This window comes from Thalassophryne amazonica, chromosome 17 (genome assembly GCF_902500255.1).
Source record: "Thalassophryne amazonica chromosome 17, fThaAma1.1, whole genome shotgun sequence".
Taxonomy (NCBI): domain Eukaryota; kingdom Metazoa; phylum Chordata; class Actinopteri; order Batrachoidiformes; family Batrachoididae; genus Thalassophryne; species Thalassophryne amazonica.
This window is the reverse complement of record NC_047119.1, coordinates 58721177-58735933: the sequence shown is the minus strand read 5'-3', so window position 1 is coordinate 58735933 and position 14757 is coordinate 58721177. Positions and strand designations below refer to the sequence as shown.

Genomic DNA, 14757 nt, shown 5'->3' with positions numbered 1-14757 from the left:
AGTTGCTGGCATAAATACACAACAAACTGTACCACTATTGTAGTAATTATTACAATAGCGGGCATAAATAAGCAACAAATTCTACTTTTATAGTAAGCAGACATAAATACACGACAAACTGAACAACTCAACCACTGTTGTAGTAATTACAATAGCAAGCATTAATACTCAACAAACTCAACAAACCACTGTTGTAATTATTTTAATGGGGGCATGATATGCACAAACTCTACCACTGTTGTAATTATTATAATAGTGGACATAAATACGCAACAAACTACCACCATTGTAGTAATTATTACAATAGTGGGCTTCTAAACAGCAAACTCTACAACTACTGTAATAAATGTTAGTGATGTCACTAATTCCCATTTTGATAGAGTTTTTCATGCAGTTTCACCCATTATTGTAATGATATTTTGTGACAGTACAATTATTACAATAGTGGTTGAGTTTGTTGTGCATTTGCACCCAGTATTGCAATAATTCTAGTAGTTTATCACAACAGTTACAACACAACAGTCATATCAGATTCAAACCACATAGACAGATGATCGAAGTCCAACAAAAGGTTCTGCGTATTCATGTTAAAGGATCAGATCCGTTACAAGCAGGCAAAACGTCACTTCAGACCATAACGTGAACACGGTGCAAGATTCTCAACCAGTGTTGTAGCTGAAGTTGTAGCCAGTTATTTATTGTGTCTGGTTGGTCGAGACTTGTCACCAACCAGTTATGTTCCTACAGAGAAATAAGCTAGCACTGATTTGGGCAAGTACTTTGTAGCGGAGTCGGGTTTTTAACGACTTTCTGCCACAGTTCACCCAAATTACACTAAAGAGGCCTCTGTTAAACTATTTTTTGCACTATCCACTTTAAAGGTCCAGCTTTTACAAAACACGTGACGCTTTCTTATTTAAGTTTTTGTTTGTTGGTACATACTGCAATCTTAAAAGTACATGTACGTTTCCTAAGCACAATTGAGACATGTGACTCACACTCATCTTTGTAAATGGTGAAAGGAGTCCTGATAAACATGTAAACAATGCTATGGAACTAAAGATATTTTATGTGTACATTTTATTTTTCTGCCGTTACTAAGTTTGTCATTAAGGTTTGTACTTCAGGGGAAAGTCTGTATCAATACGTACTATAAATATTGTGTACTTTACAAAGTGACGTGTCTGAGCTGTGGAAGTGTTTTCTATGTAACAATTTTAGGCACCATCTGTAGACATTTGCTAACAATTTAACAACTAATTTTGCAAATGTTGACACGTCGTTGCTGTTTACTTTGTACCATGTGCTCCTGAATCGTCCAATAGAAACGCTGGAAGAAAAAAAAATGTTCAGACGTTCCTCTTTTTCTGTGATGCCAACAAAGAGAAAACAAACACAAAGTTTTGTGATTTTTATTAAGAAAACAAAGCCATCGGACATGATAAAAACCAAGCACTACTGATGGAATAAATAAGTCAAACCAAACCATAAATCTGTACAAGATCTAAAGTCAAACAAAATGGTCCCCCTACCCCATCACCACCACCCCAAAAAAAACAACAAAAAACATACAAGATCTTATATCTCAGTTTTTTTGTTTTAAGCAAACTATAAGTAATGGCCTCAACAAGTGAACGCTACAACATACGTGATTTTTTTTTTCTTCATTTTTTTTTACTGAGTGTATATAATGCAGTTTATAACGGTTAATGTCAATACATAGCATTTTAAGTTCCAGCGCTGCTGGACTGGGAATGAGGTATATGCTAATCCATCCTCAAAACGGAGACGTTTGTCACTTAAAAACAAACAACAACAAAAAAAACTTTTCTCTCCATCCATGTGAAAGATGATTTGCTGAAATCTGATCAAGTAATCAAAGTACTTCTGTAGCTCCTCAGAGGCATTCCTCTGCAGTGATTCGATTGATTTCAATCCAAGTTTGCGTTGATGCAGTTGGAGGCTTCAATGTGAGAGGTTGTGCGTTTGAGGTCCCAGGTCTGAATCCTAACTTAAAGTTCAAGTAAACTGCACATTGATGACAAATTTGCACACAACCAGATGAGTTCGCTGCCCCATGTACAGATTCAGCCCAAAGGCAGCGTGTTGAAGGAGCGAAATGAATGTTGGAGCGATAAACCAACCCTTCTGTCGTCAGCTACGATGTTTTGTAGGTGGTAGATAAGTAGTGATACACAGAACATTTATAGGAATGAGAGTAATGGCGGGGACCATATGTGACACCAGTGCCACCGCTGGTCTGCTTCTGCTTTAAAGGTGTGCAAAAATCAGTTTGAGACACTTTTACACATTGAGGATCAAGTCCTACAATCCTGTGAATGTGTGTATGGAAACAATTCAGTCCTGTATCTGGTCAAGCTAGACTTGTGTCACAGAAATCAACATCTAGATTGCCATCTGTTCCATGACGGTCAGATGCAAGCAAGGTGATCAACAGCTCCTTTCCATTTAAAGCGACAGACACGCAAACAGGTCGTTGCGTTGACACTTTGGAAACTGGGTTCTTGTGCAATGAATTACTGGTGTTTCTAGCATACTTTGGCTAAAAACTTTAACTGTTCTGATGACACCTGGTGACCAGTATTAGCTTGGTGATAAGGTACCTCCTGAAGCAAAAATGGATCTGTTTAGAAGATTTAAACGTTAGAAATCCCAGAAGGTGAACAATATTACCCCTGGCTAATATTTCACTTCTAGTCCATAACTGCTGCTCCTACAATCCAACACTTGTAGCTGTATATAAATATTGGATATAATCATTGGTGATAAGGCAGAAATCATTTGATGAAGAATGGCACCAAAGCTGGAATTCAAAAACCATTTGACCAAAAATGGGATTTTACAGTATCAACTCAAGGCACGCCTTCGGAACCGATGCCTGTTGTCACTACTTATCCAAGAGTTCAACTTGACCGGTACAGTCGGCTTTTCCCTACACCACCTACAGCCAACTCATGGAAAACGAGTAAGGGAAGGATTCTTCATGGATAGAGAAAAAAGATCTCCACTACAGCAGCAAATCCATCTGTGATCAATTGTGACAGACCATAACAGTGCATTGACCCTCCTGAGGAAAAAAAACAAAAAAAACTACACTTTTCCTAAACAAACAGACAATGTTAGTCTAACAGGAGGCAAAGTCTGAGAACTGAAGTGATGCCGTGTTTGGCTGAGCTTTGCCACGGCTGCTGACCTGAGGCCAGGTTAGCCTCCATGGATCCTGAGCTAAACCGTTAGCAGTAAAACAGCCTCAGATCAACATCCCGGCGCAACCTCGGCCTATTCCCACTCATCAGCATCAAGTCCCCGGGTTACTCTTCTCGTCACAGATGCAGGTCAGTGTATCGCTTCTGGACTGGCCTGGGATAGCAGCGCTGCCCCCCTCTGGTCAGAGAGGAGATTACAGCCTGGGTTCAGAGCTTCTCTTGGCATTAGTGAAAAGCGTGGAGAACTGTAAGGAAGCACGGAGGGGACCAGTAAATAGAGGTAATACCCATTGTCCCTCTGTGACAGAGGAGCATTAGGATGAAGGTGGCAAATCAGGGGGGAATGGGTGCCAGGGAGTCGGGGGGGGTTAGGGTCCATTTACCCTTTGGTGTGGCCACATTTAGGTCAAAGGGGTGAGGACCAAAAGACGAGGTGCATCCATTATCCCAAAATTAGCAAAGGGTTAATGGAGGGATGTGCAGAAGGAGGAAGGGAGGGGGCGAAGGAGAGAAATTACTCCAGCCTGAACATTTAACTCTCCTCAAAGTCCTGAGATGAGGACTCCAGTTTGCTTTTCTTGCAAGGTGGGGTCTCCTCTTCTAGATCCTGAAAGAGAAAACACAGAGAAACTGGGTTTAGGATCTGTGGGTTTACAGTACGTTTAAATTTAGTGACAGCGGTATGACCGAGCCAGAGTCCCGCGAGCAGCAGCTCCTCTCTACTGTGGGTTTGATCGGGTCAAGCTGAGTTTTTGTCTTTCTGTGCAGTAGTATTTCATTTGTGTGACATTTGAGTTTTTTCCATTTATGTTACCAGCAGCAGGTTAGCAATAATATGCAGGTACCTTGGTGGCATTGATGGTGCAACAGTCACTAAGGCAATACGCTGGTCATAGGTTTTAGTACCTGTACACAAACAACCATTACGAAAACCACCACCCAGTCCACAAAAAAATCCATGAACAAGAGCAATCACAGATTTTTGACATCCACCAATCTGAATCCAGATCACCTCCAAAATTCAGTCGAGTCTTCCGTGCCTTAATGTCTATCTGGTGCAAATTTGGTGATTTTACCACGTTAATTGGATCCTTCAGCATGTCACTCAAGATGTTCGTATCTGTACCTGAGTGGCTTTGCTGACTGAAGAGTCCTTGTCCCCTGAAGACGGGCCGTCTCTCTTTGCACTTTGTGCTCTTTCCGAGGTTTCTGAGGAAGCGATGCTTTTACCTGAGGATTTTAACGTACGTCGTGAGAAAAGAGACGGGTTCCAGTTGTAAACAGAGAAGAATAATGACTCCACCAAGTCTACAGTACAGGAAATGTGCCTGAAAACAAAACTGACATCTTAAAATGCATATATTTGTGAAGAAATATAAATAAAGTAAATGTGAGCCGTTTTAAAAATTACACAAAATTCTTGATTACCTAAAATCTTTGCTGAGTGTGTAAAACAAAACAACAACAAAAAAAATGCTTTAGTGCTTATTCGATGGTGGCAGTTTTTGGTTTTTGACAGTGCCCCTGTGTGGTTGTGCAGAGTTACTACATATTTTTAAAATTTGAAGTGGATGAAAACTAAGAATTATTGCAATTACTGAGCCACAGTAAATGCAACAGACGTTATTTATTTTGAACAACACGCGGAGAAAACCAATCACAAAAAGAACAGAAATACATGAATAAATAATCAGTTTAGAACAAACGAACAAAGCTAAAAGCTGAACTTTTGGGAGAAGAGCATTACAACATTTATTAGGAAAACTAGATTCATGTTGAGGGAGCCTGAAATTTAATGTTTCAATTTCACATATCTCTACATACATTTTGTCTAATTAACTTTGATAGAAAATCAATAATACTGTCAAATCACTGTTGATGACAAAAATGCAAACATGACTACGAAAGAAGAGTTTACTCTCATAATGCTAATAAATGGTAAATGTACTTAATTTATATAGCGTTTTTCCATCTGTATCAGATGCTCAAAGTGCTGTACAAATAATGCCTCACATTCACCCCGATGTCAGGGTGCTGCCATACAAGGCGCTCACTACACACTGTGAGCAACTAATGGAGCTTAAGTGAATTTCTGAATACCGGACGACAATCTGAAGTTTTCAGCCCTGTTTGTTTATCTCGAAAAGATACATGGATTTCAATTTAGTGGAAAGATCTGTCTTGGATCAAGAAAAAAAAAGATTAAATTCTGAACCAAATGCAGATACAGAATAATTTTTAATTACCAGTAATATTTTCATAATATTTGTATTCTGTTTTATTTGTACAGAGATGAAACAGCACCCCCTGTCTGCACTTCAACAAAATTAAGAACACAGAGAGGTACTGGACCTTTGCTGGGAATGGTGACCTCTAGTTACAGATATCTTAACGACTCGTCACTATAATTACAAGTAGCCAAAGCACATTTTAGGTCAGGTCGAGGAGGACACCCTGGTGCTGTTCTGGGTCCTGGACGACGACCACTAACAGCAGACGATACATCCATCCGCACCTTTAGGAAGTAACCATTTATCTGTTACAGCCAGGTGGAATGTGGGCATGTGCTTGGGCTTCTCCAGCCATTCGGCTCCTCAACACTGAGGCAGCTACATGCTGGACAAACTGAAAGAAATGCGCCACGTGGCCAAAGTTTCTGATGTTCCATCACAATGTAAGTGATAAGTCCCTTCAGCTACTCCCTGTGTTTTCACTCAGGGTCACTACAGCAGTTGATTTGGCACAAGCTTTATGCCGGAGGCCCTTCCTGACATTACTCCATATTATGTGGTGAATGGGCAGGGATGGGTTTTGAACTGGGAGCCATCTACACTGAAAACAAGCACACTTAGTTTGGCACCAGCCAAACCACAATGTCAGTGATACTAATAAAAAAAGCACAAAAAAAAGTCAGGAATCTATATTGTGACACCTGCATGTCGTGTTCATCTTTATAAGATTAATCATTAACCAGGTTTGGTTTTGATTCAGTGCTCACAAGTAACCACACAAACCAACAGATGTGGGTCAAAGAATTCCTTGGTGACGGTAATTTTCAACAGTCAAGGAAAACTTACATATGTCACTAGGTGGGGTTCCACTGCCCTTCAAACGGAGCAATCTCAAGTAGCAAACTGAAAATAAGCTTAATGGAAACAGGTTTATACTGACAAAATAAATGTGTCAGCTGTACAATGTTAGTTTCCTTGTGTGATGCTAAGAGCAGTGCAGCGGACAGCGACCAGCACTCTGGCACAGTTAGTTCAAACTCGGACTGGTGCGCGTCTGACCTCTCTTGCTGTCAGGGCTCTGGTCAGTCTTGGAGTCACCGTTCTCTCGGTGAGATGTGCTGGAGGGCTCGGGGGCGGGGCTCGTGCTACAGCTGTTCTCCTGTTTCACGGGGGAGGAGTCAGCGATGGAGCTCTGGTTACTGTTGTCGTCTAACAAAGACAGAAAGGAAGCGTTAATTCCACATTTCATCATGAGTTATTCATTCATTCATTCATTCTCTATACTTGCTTATTCCAGTTAAGGGTGACAGGGGAAAGGAAGAAAACTGGAACTTTTTGAATAGACACTGCCATCTAGTGGACTTAGAAAAACACCAAATACTCCATGAAGCCTCGCCTCGCGCCCTAATGCATCTCCAGTGCATTTTTTTAAATGGAGGAAAGAAACCAAAGTATACACAGAGAAAACACACAAACTTCACAAAGAAACTGTACACTGGTGGATTTGAACCAAACACCCTCTCGCTGTGAGGTAGGAGTACCTTATTCCAAAATGGACTAAATTCATTTTTTCCCCACAAAATTCTACTCACATCTAGGGCTGAAACAATTAGTCAAGTAACTCGAATAATTTGATCACAAAAATGTTCAAGGCAAATTCTGTGCCTCGAAGCGCCATTTAATGCTGTAGTACATATGCCAGGCCTGTGTGTGGCGCTGTAATGTCCCCAGAAAAAAAAGACGACTAGAGCATGTGCATAAGCCGTGTAACAGCTAATCAATGTAGCACCAAAAACTACAGCTTTCCACGCGACACACAGAGTAAAATAATGCCTTTTAAAAGTAAGACCCACTGATCATCTGAAATAGCTTACTGCACATTTAAAGCAAAGCAGTGCGTTTGTGTTTTTGTTTTTTTAAACACACCAATCCAACTACCTGCTGTCTCTCCAGAGATGATCAATCAGATTCAGGTTGGCTGGGCCAACCAACTCTGGCTGGGCCACTCAAGGACATTCACAGAGTTGTCCTGAAGCCACTCCTTTGATATCTTGGCTGTGTGCTGTCCTGCTGAAAGGTGAACTGTTGCCTCAGTCTGAGGTCAAGAGCACTCTGGAGCAGGTTTTCATTCAGGATGTCCCTGTACATTGCTGCATTCATCTTTCCCTCAATCCTGACTAGTCTCCCAGTTCCTGCCGCTGAAAAACATCCCCACAGCATGATGCTACCACCACCATACTTCACCATAGGGATGGTGCCTGGTTTCCTCCAACATGACGCCTGGCATTCACACCAGAGTTCAATCTTTGTCTTATTAGACCAGAGATTTTTGTTTCTCATGGTCTTCAGGTGCCTTTTGGCAAACTCCAGGCAGGCTGTCATATGCGTTTTACTAAGGAGTGGCTTCTCTACCATACAAGCCTGATTGGTGGATTGCTTCAGAGATGGTTGTCCTTCTGGAAGGTTCTCCTCTCTCCACAGAAGAATGCTGGCGTTTTGACAGAGTGACTATCAGGTTCTTGGTCACCTCTCTGACTAAGGCCCTTCTTCCCCAATCACTCAGTTTAGCTGGGCAGCCAGCTCCTGGAAGAGTCCTGATGGATCTGAACTTCTCCCATTTACAGATGATGGAGGCCACTGTGCTCATTGGGACCTTCAAAGCAGCAGAAATGTTTCTGTACCCTTCCCCAGATTTGTGCATTGAAACAATCCCGTCTCAAAGGTCTACAGACAATTTCTGACATACACTGTCAACTGTGGGACCTTATATGTAGACAGGTGTGTGCCTTTCCAAATTATGTCCAATAATAATTCCAGGTGCACGCCAATTAAGATGTAGAAACATCAAGTGGAAACAGGATGCAGCAGAGCTCAATTTTGAGCTTCATGGCAAAGGCAGTGAATACGTATGTATATGTGACTTTTTAGTTTTTTTGTTTTGTTTTTTTAAATAAATTTGCAAAAATCTTTTTAAAAAAGCAACCTTTTTCACATTGTCATTAGGGGGTATTGTGTATAGAATTTTGAGGGGGAAAAATGAATACCCATTTTGGAATAAGGCTGTATCAACAAAATATGGAAAAGCGAAGCGCTGTGAATACTTTCTGGTTGCATGTTACATACACACATCAAATCAAGCCATGGACCATAGAGGTCAAAAACTAAAAAACCAATCATCAAATATAAAAAAGAACAAGTCAAGTCTGAGAGCACGCACTGGTGCTTTGCTTTGCTGCATCCAAGGCACCATGGAACTGCAAGGTACCTGGGTGCCAACCACCCAGGCAGACAATGGTCCATTCCCACGTCTCTAAAATAACGATCTATCTAATGCAGCCAGGTGAAACATGGACATCCCCTTGGCCTTGTCCAATTACCGAGGTCTTCAACACTCAGGCGCTTACATGCTGGATTATGCACAGAGAAATTGGCCACATGACCTGAGGTCACCTGAAGAAGGGGACAGTGTCCCAAAAGCTTGCAAAGTGAAAATAAACTCTGTCCTAATAGTCAATGCTTTGGTAAGAAATGTCCACAAGTGTCCATCCAAACATAATCTGAAAAATGCAGTCCGTGGCAGATTCTGAAAATTAACCAAATATCAAATTATATTTGCAACATAATTTTCTGTATCACTGAAAAAAAAAAAATTAAGATGGGAGTTCTGTGACATTAATTTATTAGTCTAATAAGCATAATTTTCAATGCGGTACACCACATTTGCATGCTTTGTTTTGTAAAAGATGAAAAAAAATGGTTTGTTCGACATGCTCTTGACTCATAATCTGCTCACGTCTGTAATTACAGGTTTTTACATCCTGATGTCAAAGAAGGAAAAAACAAACAAACAAAGCCTGCAATTTTATCAGCATAAATAATGTAATTACAGGACCTGCTGTAGGCAGTGAATGGGAAGAATAATCAGTGCCATTAATGCCATCTCAGACATGGGATGGACTCTCTGGCTGAAATAAAGTAATGGTTTGACATGTAAATGTTTTTTAGAAAGCCAAAACCTTGCCAAAGTAAGACTGTCGCTCTCTGTCACAGGATACGGTTCAGGCTTATTCTCCTTCACAGAAACGAAGGACTGCTACCTGCCATAAATGGTGTTACAGTACCCTCCTCTGGGGACAGGAGTGGGGTGTTTAAGGTCTCTCCTATCAGTATGGCACCCCGCCCTCTCCCCTTCAGGGTGCCCACAGGGAGCTTTGTGATTTCTGCATATTTCTCCCTTGTGGGACTAAAGGGTGTTTTCACACATGAAAGTCCAGAAAAAGATGTGAACCAAGGTTGATGTTTGGATATGTTTGGTTTGGTTTCATAGTGCAACGTTGCTGTCAGACTAAAGAACATTTTATGAAAATTCAGTAAGGTATATCTTCTATTATACATTCCAAATCTAAGGTGGAACTCTACTAGTGTATACTAAGGTACATCTAAAAAAAAAAAGAAAATGTAGAGCCACTTAGGTGCCTGGTCTTGAGAACCAGGGATGGTAGGTTGAAAAGCTTTTTTATCCCATGGGAACTCTCCCTAATCCACCTAAGCAGCTCAATAATATGGACAGCATGTATATAATGACATTCACACAATCAGGGCAGTAAACAACATATACAAGAAATACGAGGTCTGTTAGAAAAGTATCCAACCTTTTTATTTTTTTCGAAAACCTGATGGATTTGAATCATGTGTGCTTGCATGAGCCAACCTTGAACCTTTGTGCGCATGCATGATTTTTTTCATGCCTGTCCGTTGCGTCATTTGCTTGTAAGCAGCCTTTGTGTGAGGATGGGTGGAGTCTCTCGTCGTTTTTTCTTTGCAATGAAATGGCGGAACGACTGGAGCAGCGCGACTGCATCAAATTTTGCCAGAAACTGGGCGACAGCCAGGTGGAAACCATTCGGATTATTAAGACGGCTTTCAGTGACGATCCTCTGGGCATCACACAGATTAAGGAGCGGTACAACCAGTTTAAAGACGTCCGCACCACGGTAGAGAGCGAGCCGCGCTCCGGTCGGCATCAACATGCTGAAATAACCAGATCATTTCCAAAGTGAACGCTGTGGTGATGTGGGACCGTCGTGTGACTATCCGAGAAATTGCGGAAGAGGTGGACATCAGCACTTTTTCAGCACATTCCACTGTGACAGAAGATTTTGCCATGAAAAGAGTTGCAGCGAAATTAATGTCGATGACTTTGGCACGAAGCTGATGGTGGAGCAAAAGCGTCACCATGTTGAAGTCTCACAGGACATGTTGTGGCATGCCCAGCTCTTTCACAGTTTCTCGGATAGTCACACGACTGAAAAGCCACAGAAAGCCATCTGAATCTTCTGAATGGTGCAAGAGCTGGGCATGCCACAACATGTCCTGTGAGGCTTCATCACGGAGGCGCTTTTGCTGCGCCATGAGCTTCGTGCCAATGAATTTCGCTGCAACTCTTTTCATGGCCAAATCTTCTGTCACAGTGGAATGTGCCGAAAAAGTGCTCATGTCCACCTCTTCCGCAATTTCTCAGATAGTCACACGACGGTCCCACATCATCACAGCGTTCACTTTGGAATTATCCGGTCATTTCAGCATGCTGATGGCCACCCGGTGCGTGGCTCGCTCTCCACCATTGTGCAGCCATCTTTAAACCGGTTGTACAGCTCCTTAATCTGTGTGATGCCCATAGGATCGTCACCAAAAGCCGTCTGAATAATCCGAATGGTTTCCACCTGGCTGTCGCCCAGTTTCTGGCAAAATTTGATGCAGTCGCGCTGCTCCAGTCGTTCCACCATTTCCTTGCAAAAAAAAAAAAACGACGAGAGACTCCACCCATCCTCACACAAAGGCTGCTTACAAGCAAATGATGCAACGGACAGGCGTGAAAAAAATCACGCATGCGCACGAAGGTTCAAGGTTGGCTCATGCAAGCACACGTGATTCAAATCCATCAGGTTTTTGAAAAAAATAAAAAGGTCGGATTCTTTTCTAACAGACCTCGTATAGTTATGACATATTATTATATGGTATGGGATTTTGCCAACTTCTGATTGGTCCATTTGCCACTTTCTGAGCTGTACCACATGCTGAGTTGACCGCTGGTGGAGCCGAGTAGACCGCGCGTGCGACACGAGTACACCTCGCGTGCAGCGTAGCACTAGCTAATCAAGCGATGCCTTCTATCGATAACGATCAATCAGATAACGCGATACAATGCCTACTTTGGCTGTCAGTTTGTTGACAAGATGGCAGAAGACAGGTTTGCGTCTGTTAGTGACGCTGACTTAAAACAAATTTTACACGAAAAAGATGCGAAGAACACCCACAGAAATACACAGTCAGCAGCCAACCTGTTTTGCAAGTACGTCACTGAAAAGGGACATGCGCCCATCTTTGAAACTTATGACAGACGGATGCTTGACGGAGTACTCGGTCGATTTTACGCGGAAGCTAGACAGGCGAATGGCGAACTTTATAAGTAAACAAGTCTGATGACTCTTTGTCACGGACGTAACAGGCATCTCCAGTCGATCGATGGGATGTCAGTCGATGCAGTAAGACAGTAATAATAGTTGAAACTTGAGATGTTTGACAAACTCCCAATTTTCTTGTTTACCATATAATAAAGCAGTTATAGACTTTTGGTTTCGGTGTACCTGATTATGTGGACCTGGTCAGGATGGGGTTTACCTCATCAAAACTCTATAATATTATAATATTGTAGGAGTTAGCTCCTGAAACCCAAGTGTTCATACAGGAGAAGATTGTAGTATACATCTACCTAGTCTGTTGACTTGTTGTAAAACTAAATTATAGCTAGTATGCTAAGCTATAAATCAGGTTATGTTATTATAGAAACAGAAGCTATGACGTAATATGTTTTAGGTTTCAGGTTTCTATCTAAAGTTCACCCTGCTAGCTAGGTTATGGATTGCTACTATAGGAAGACAAATTCCATACTCTACATGCTTTCTAATGGAAACTCCAAACTTAGATACTATCTATTGATATCTATTAAAGAACCCTTTAAACTGAAGAACTATTAAAGATTGATACCATGTAAAATAAAAGTGCAAATCTCAAAACTAGGCTAACTATAGCCAGATGAGCTACCGTTAATTTAGCCGTTAACTAGCCTAACATACCTTGCTAGCAACAAAGCTGGTAACTGGCATATAAAGCACAACAGCGTTGCTTTGTCGGCTTTGTACGCTGCATGTCACCATACATATCACTGATTTTGTTTTCACTGATTGGCTTGTGGACGTGTGTGTGTCTGTCATCGGCTTGTTGTCAGGTTGGTGTATAATTCTGTTTGAACATACACTAAAAAGGTTCCATTTGAACAGAGAAAAATTAATGAATGGATTCTGTGGTTAATGTCTCAGTGTTTGCCTCTGTGTTATCAACCCATGCTAGTTTTCTAAGCATTGCTTGTCAATGACCAATCTCTCTACATTGAACCTGTTTGTGTTTTGGCATAACTCTTCTCCTGCTCCCTCTCAAATCACTGGTGGTGTTTGGACTGGTCTCCCGTGTATCCAAGTTCTTCCTGAATAAGTGACAAAGCCCATCATTTTGCTTCTTGAAAGACATTCAGAGTTTGTGGAGTGTTGTTTCTAAGTGCTTTGACACTGCCTGCTAGAACTATTTGTGGTTCTCTACACTGGGGTACTTGTAGTTTTTAGAAAAAAAAGGTTTTGAGCTCTTTTAGAGCTCCACTGTCAATGCTAAGCTGATGACCTTGCACTGTTATGGAAACACATTTACATACGTTTGTCATGGACATGAATGTCACAATAGTACTGTATTTTGGATGAACTGTCTCATCCCTTCCAAACGCAGAATGATTGTACAACATGTATCAATAATTGGAGGGATGGCACCCAGTGGTGTTGAAAGATGTCTTAACTTCCCATTAGAGATCATGACTGACCATGTGTGAATAGCAAAGATCACTGTCTGCAGGAGCCACATTGAGCAAGCAGGCGAGTTGATGACATTTCTATTTCTATTCATTTCTCTGGTGTGAAACCAGAATATAAATATCTAAAGGTGAAGAAGGAAAACTGTTTATATAAAGATGAAGACAATTATGAGAGATGATGAGATTTAGGAACTTATTTCACTCTGTTCAGATTCCAAAATCCGAAACAAATTAAATATACAGGAAGAACGAATTCTGCAGAGTACTCAAACAGAGTATTCGGAGTAGGTGAGTATGTGCCTGCCACAGACAATCCCATTTACTGCTACATTAGAGATTAGATTAGACAGAACTTTATTAATCCCTTGGGAAGACTCCCTCAGGGAAATTGAGGTTCCAGCAGCATTGGATAGCAGCACACAGGGTAAGAAGCACACAGAGTATCAAAAGTGAAAACAAGAAACAATTTGCAAAATTAAATATCAAAAATACTGCTCACTACTGACTACTGGTTTACTGGTTACTACTGTTCCTCTCCTTCCTGTTACTCCTCCTCCCCCTAAGTGAGGAGTTGTACAGTCTGATGTCCTGAGGGACAATGGAACTTTTCAGTCTGTTGGTCCAGCACTTGGGAAGGAGCAGTCTGTGGCTGAAGAGGCTCCTCTGGTTACTGATGACGGTGTGCAGAAGGTGACTAGCATCATCCATAATGTCCAGCAATTTGTCCAGTGTTCTCTTTCTGCCACTGTCACCAAAGAGTCCAGCTTCATGCCAACCACAGAGCCAGCCCGTCTGATCAGTTTGTCCAGCCTGGATGTGTTCTTCTTGGGTGTGCTGCCTCCCCACCACACCATGGTCTAAAAGACGACGCTGGCTTCCATGGATTGGTAAAACGTCCACAGAAGTTTCCTGCAGATGTTAAATGACCGCAGCCTCCTCAGGACGTCCAGCTTGCTCTGTCCCTTCCTGTACAGGTGGTTGGTGTGGGTTGTCCAGTCCAGTTTGCTGTCCAGCCCAAGGTACTTGCAGGAATCCACAGCCTCCACCTCAGCTCTCTCAATCAGAACTGATCACGGTCTTGGTCTGGACTTCCCAAAGTCAATGACCAGCTCCTTTGTCTTTGAGGTGTTGAGCTGTAGATGGTTTGTGTGGCACCAGACAACAAAGTCCCTCATTCACTAGGCTCCTGTACTCCTCCTCTCTGTCATTCCTGATGTATCCAACAATGGCTGTGTCATCTGCAAACGTCTGGATGTGACACAGCTCAGAGTTGTAGAAGTCCGATGTGTACAGCATGAAGACAAGAGGGGCCAGCACCGTGCCCTGAGTTGCTCCTGCTTCAGATCAGATATGGTATTCCTCCTGACATACTGCGACCTGT

At 41.9% G+C, this 14757-nt stretch overlaps 1 protein-coding gene across 3 annotated transcripts in view; it reads right to left on the bottom strand.

The window, feature by feature from the left end:
• Positions 1-1396: 1396 nt before the first annotated feature.
• bcl7a (BAF chromatin remodeling complex subunit BCL7A) overlaps positions 1397-14757 on the bottom strand; it is a 52166-nt gene continuing 38805 nt past the window's right edge. For all 3 annotated transcript variants that reach the window (XM_034191436.1, XM_034191437.1, XM_034191438.1), the window contains exons 4-6: positions 6518-6667; positions 4354-4457; positions 1397-3834 (exon numbers count right to left, since the gene is read on the bottom strand). In XM_034191436.1, coding sequence (XP_034047327.1) covers positions 3760-3834; positions 4354-4457; positions 6518-6667 — 329 coding nt within the window. In that variant the 3' untranslated portion in view covers positions 1397-3759. The remainder of the gene's footprint in view (positions 3835-4353; positions 4458-6517; positions 6668-14757) is intronic.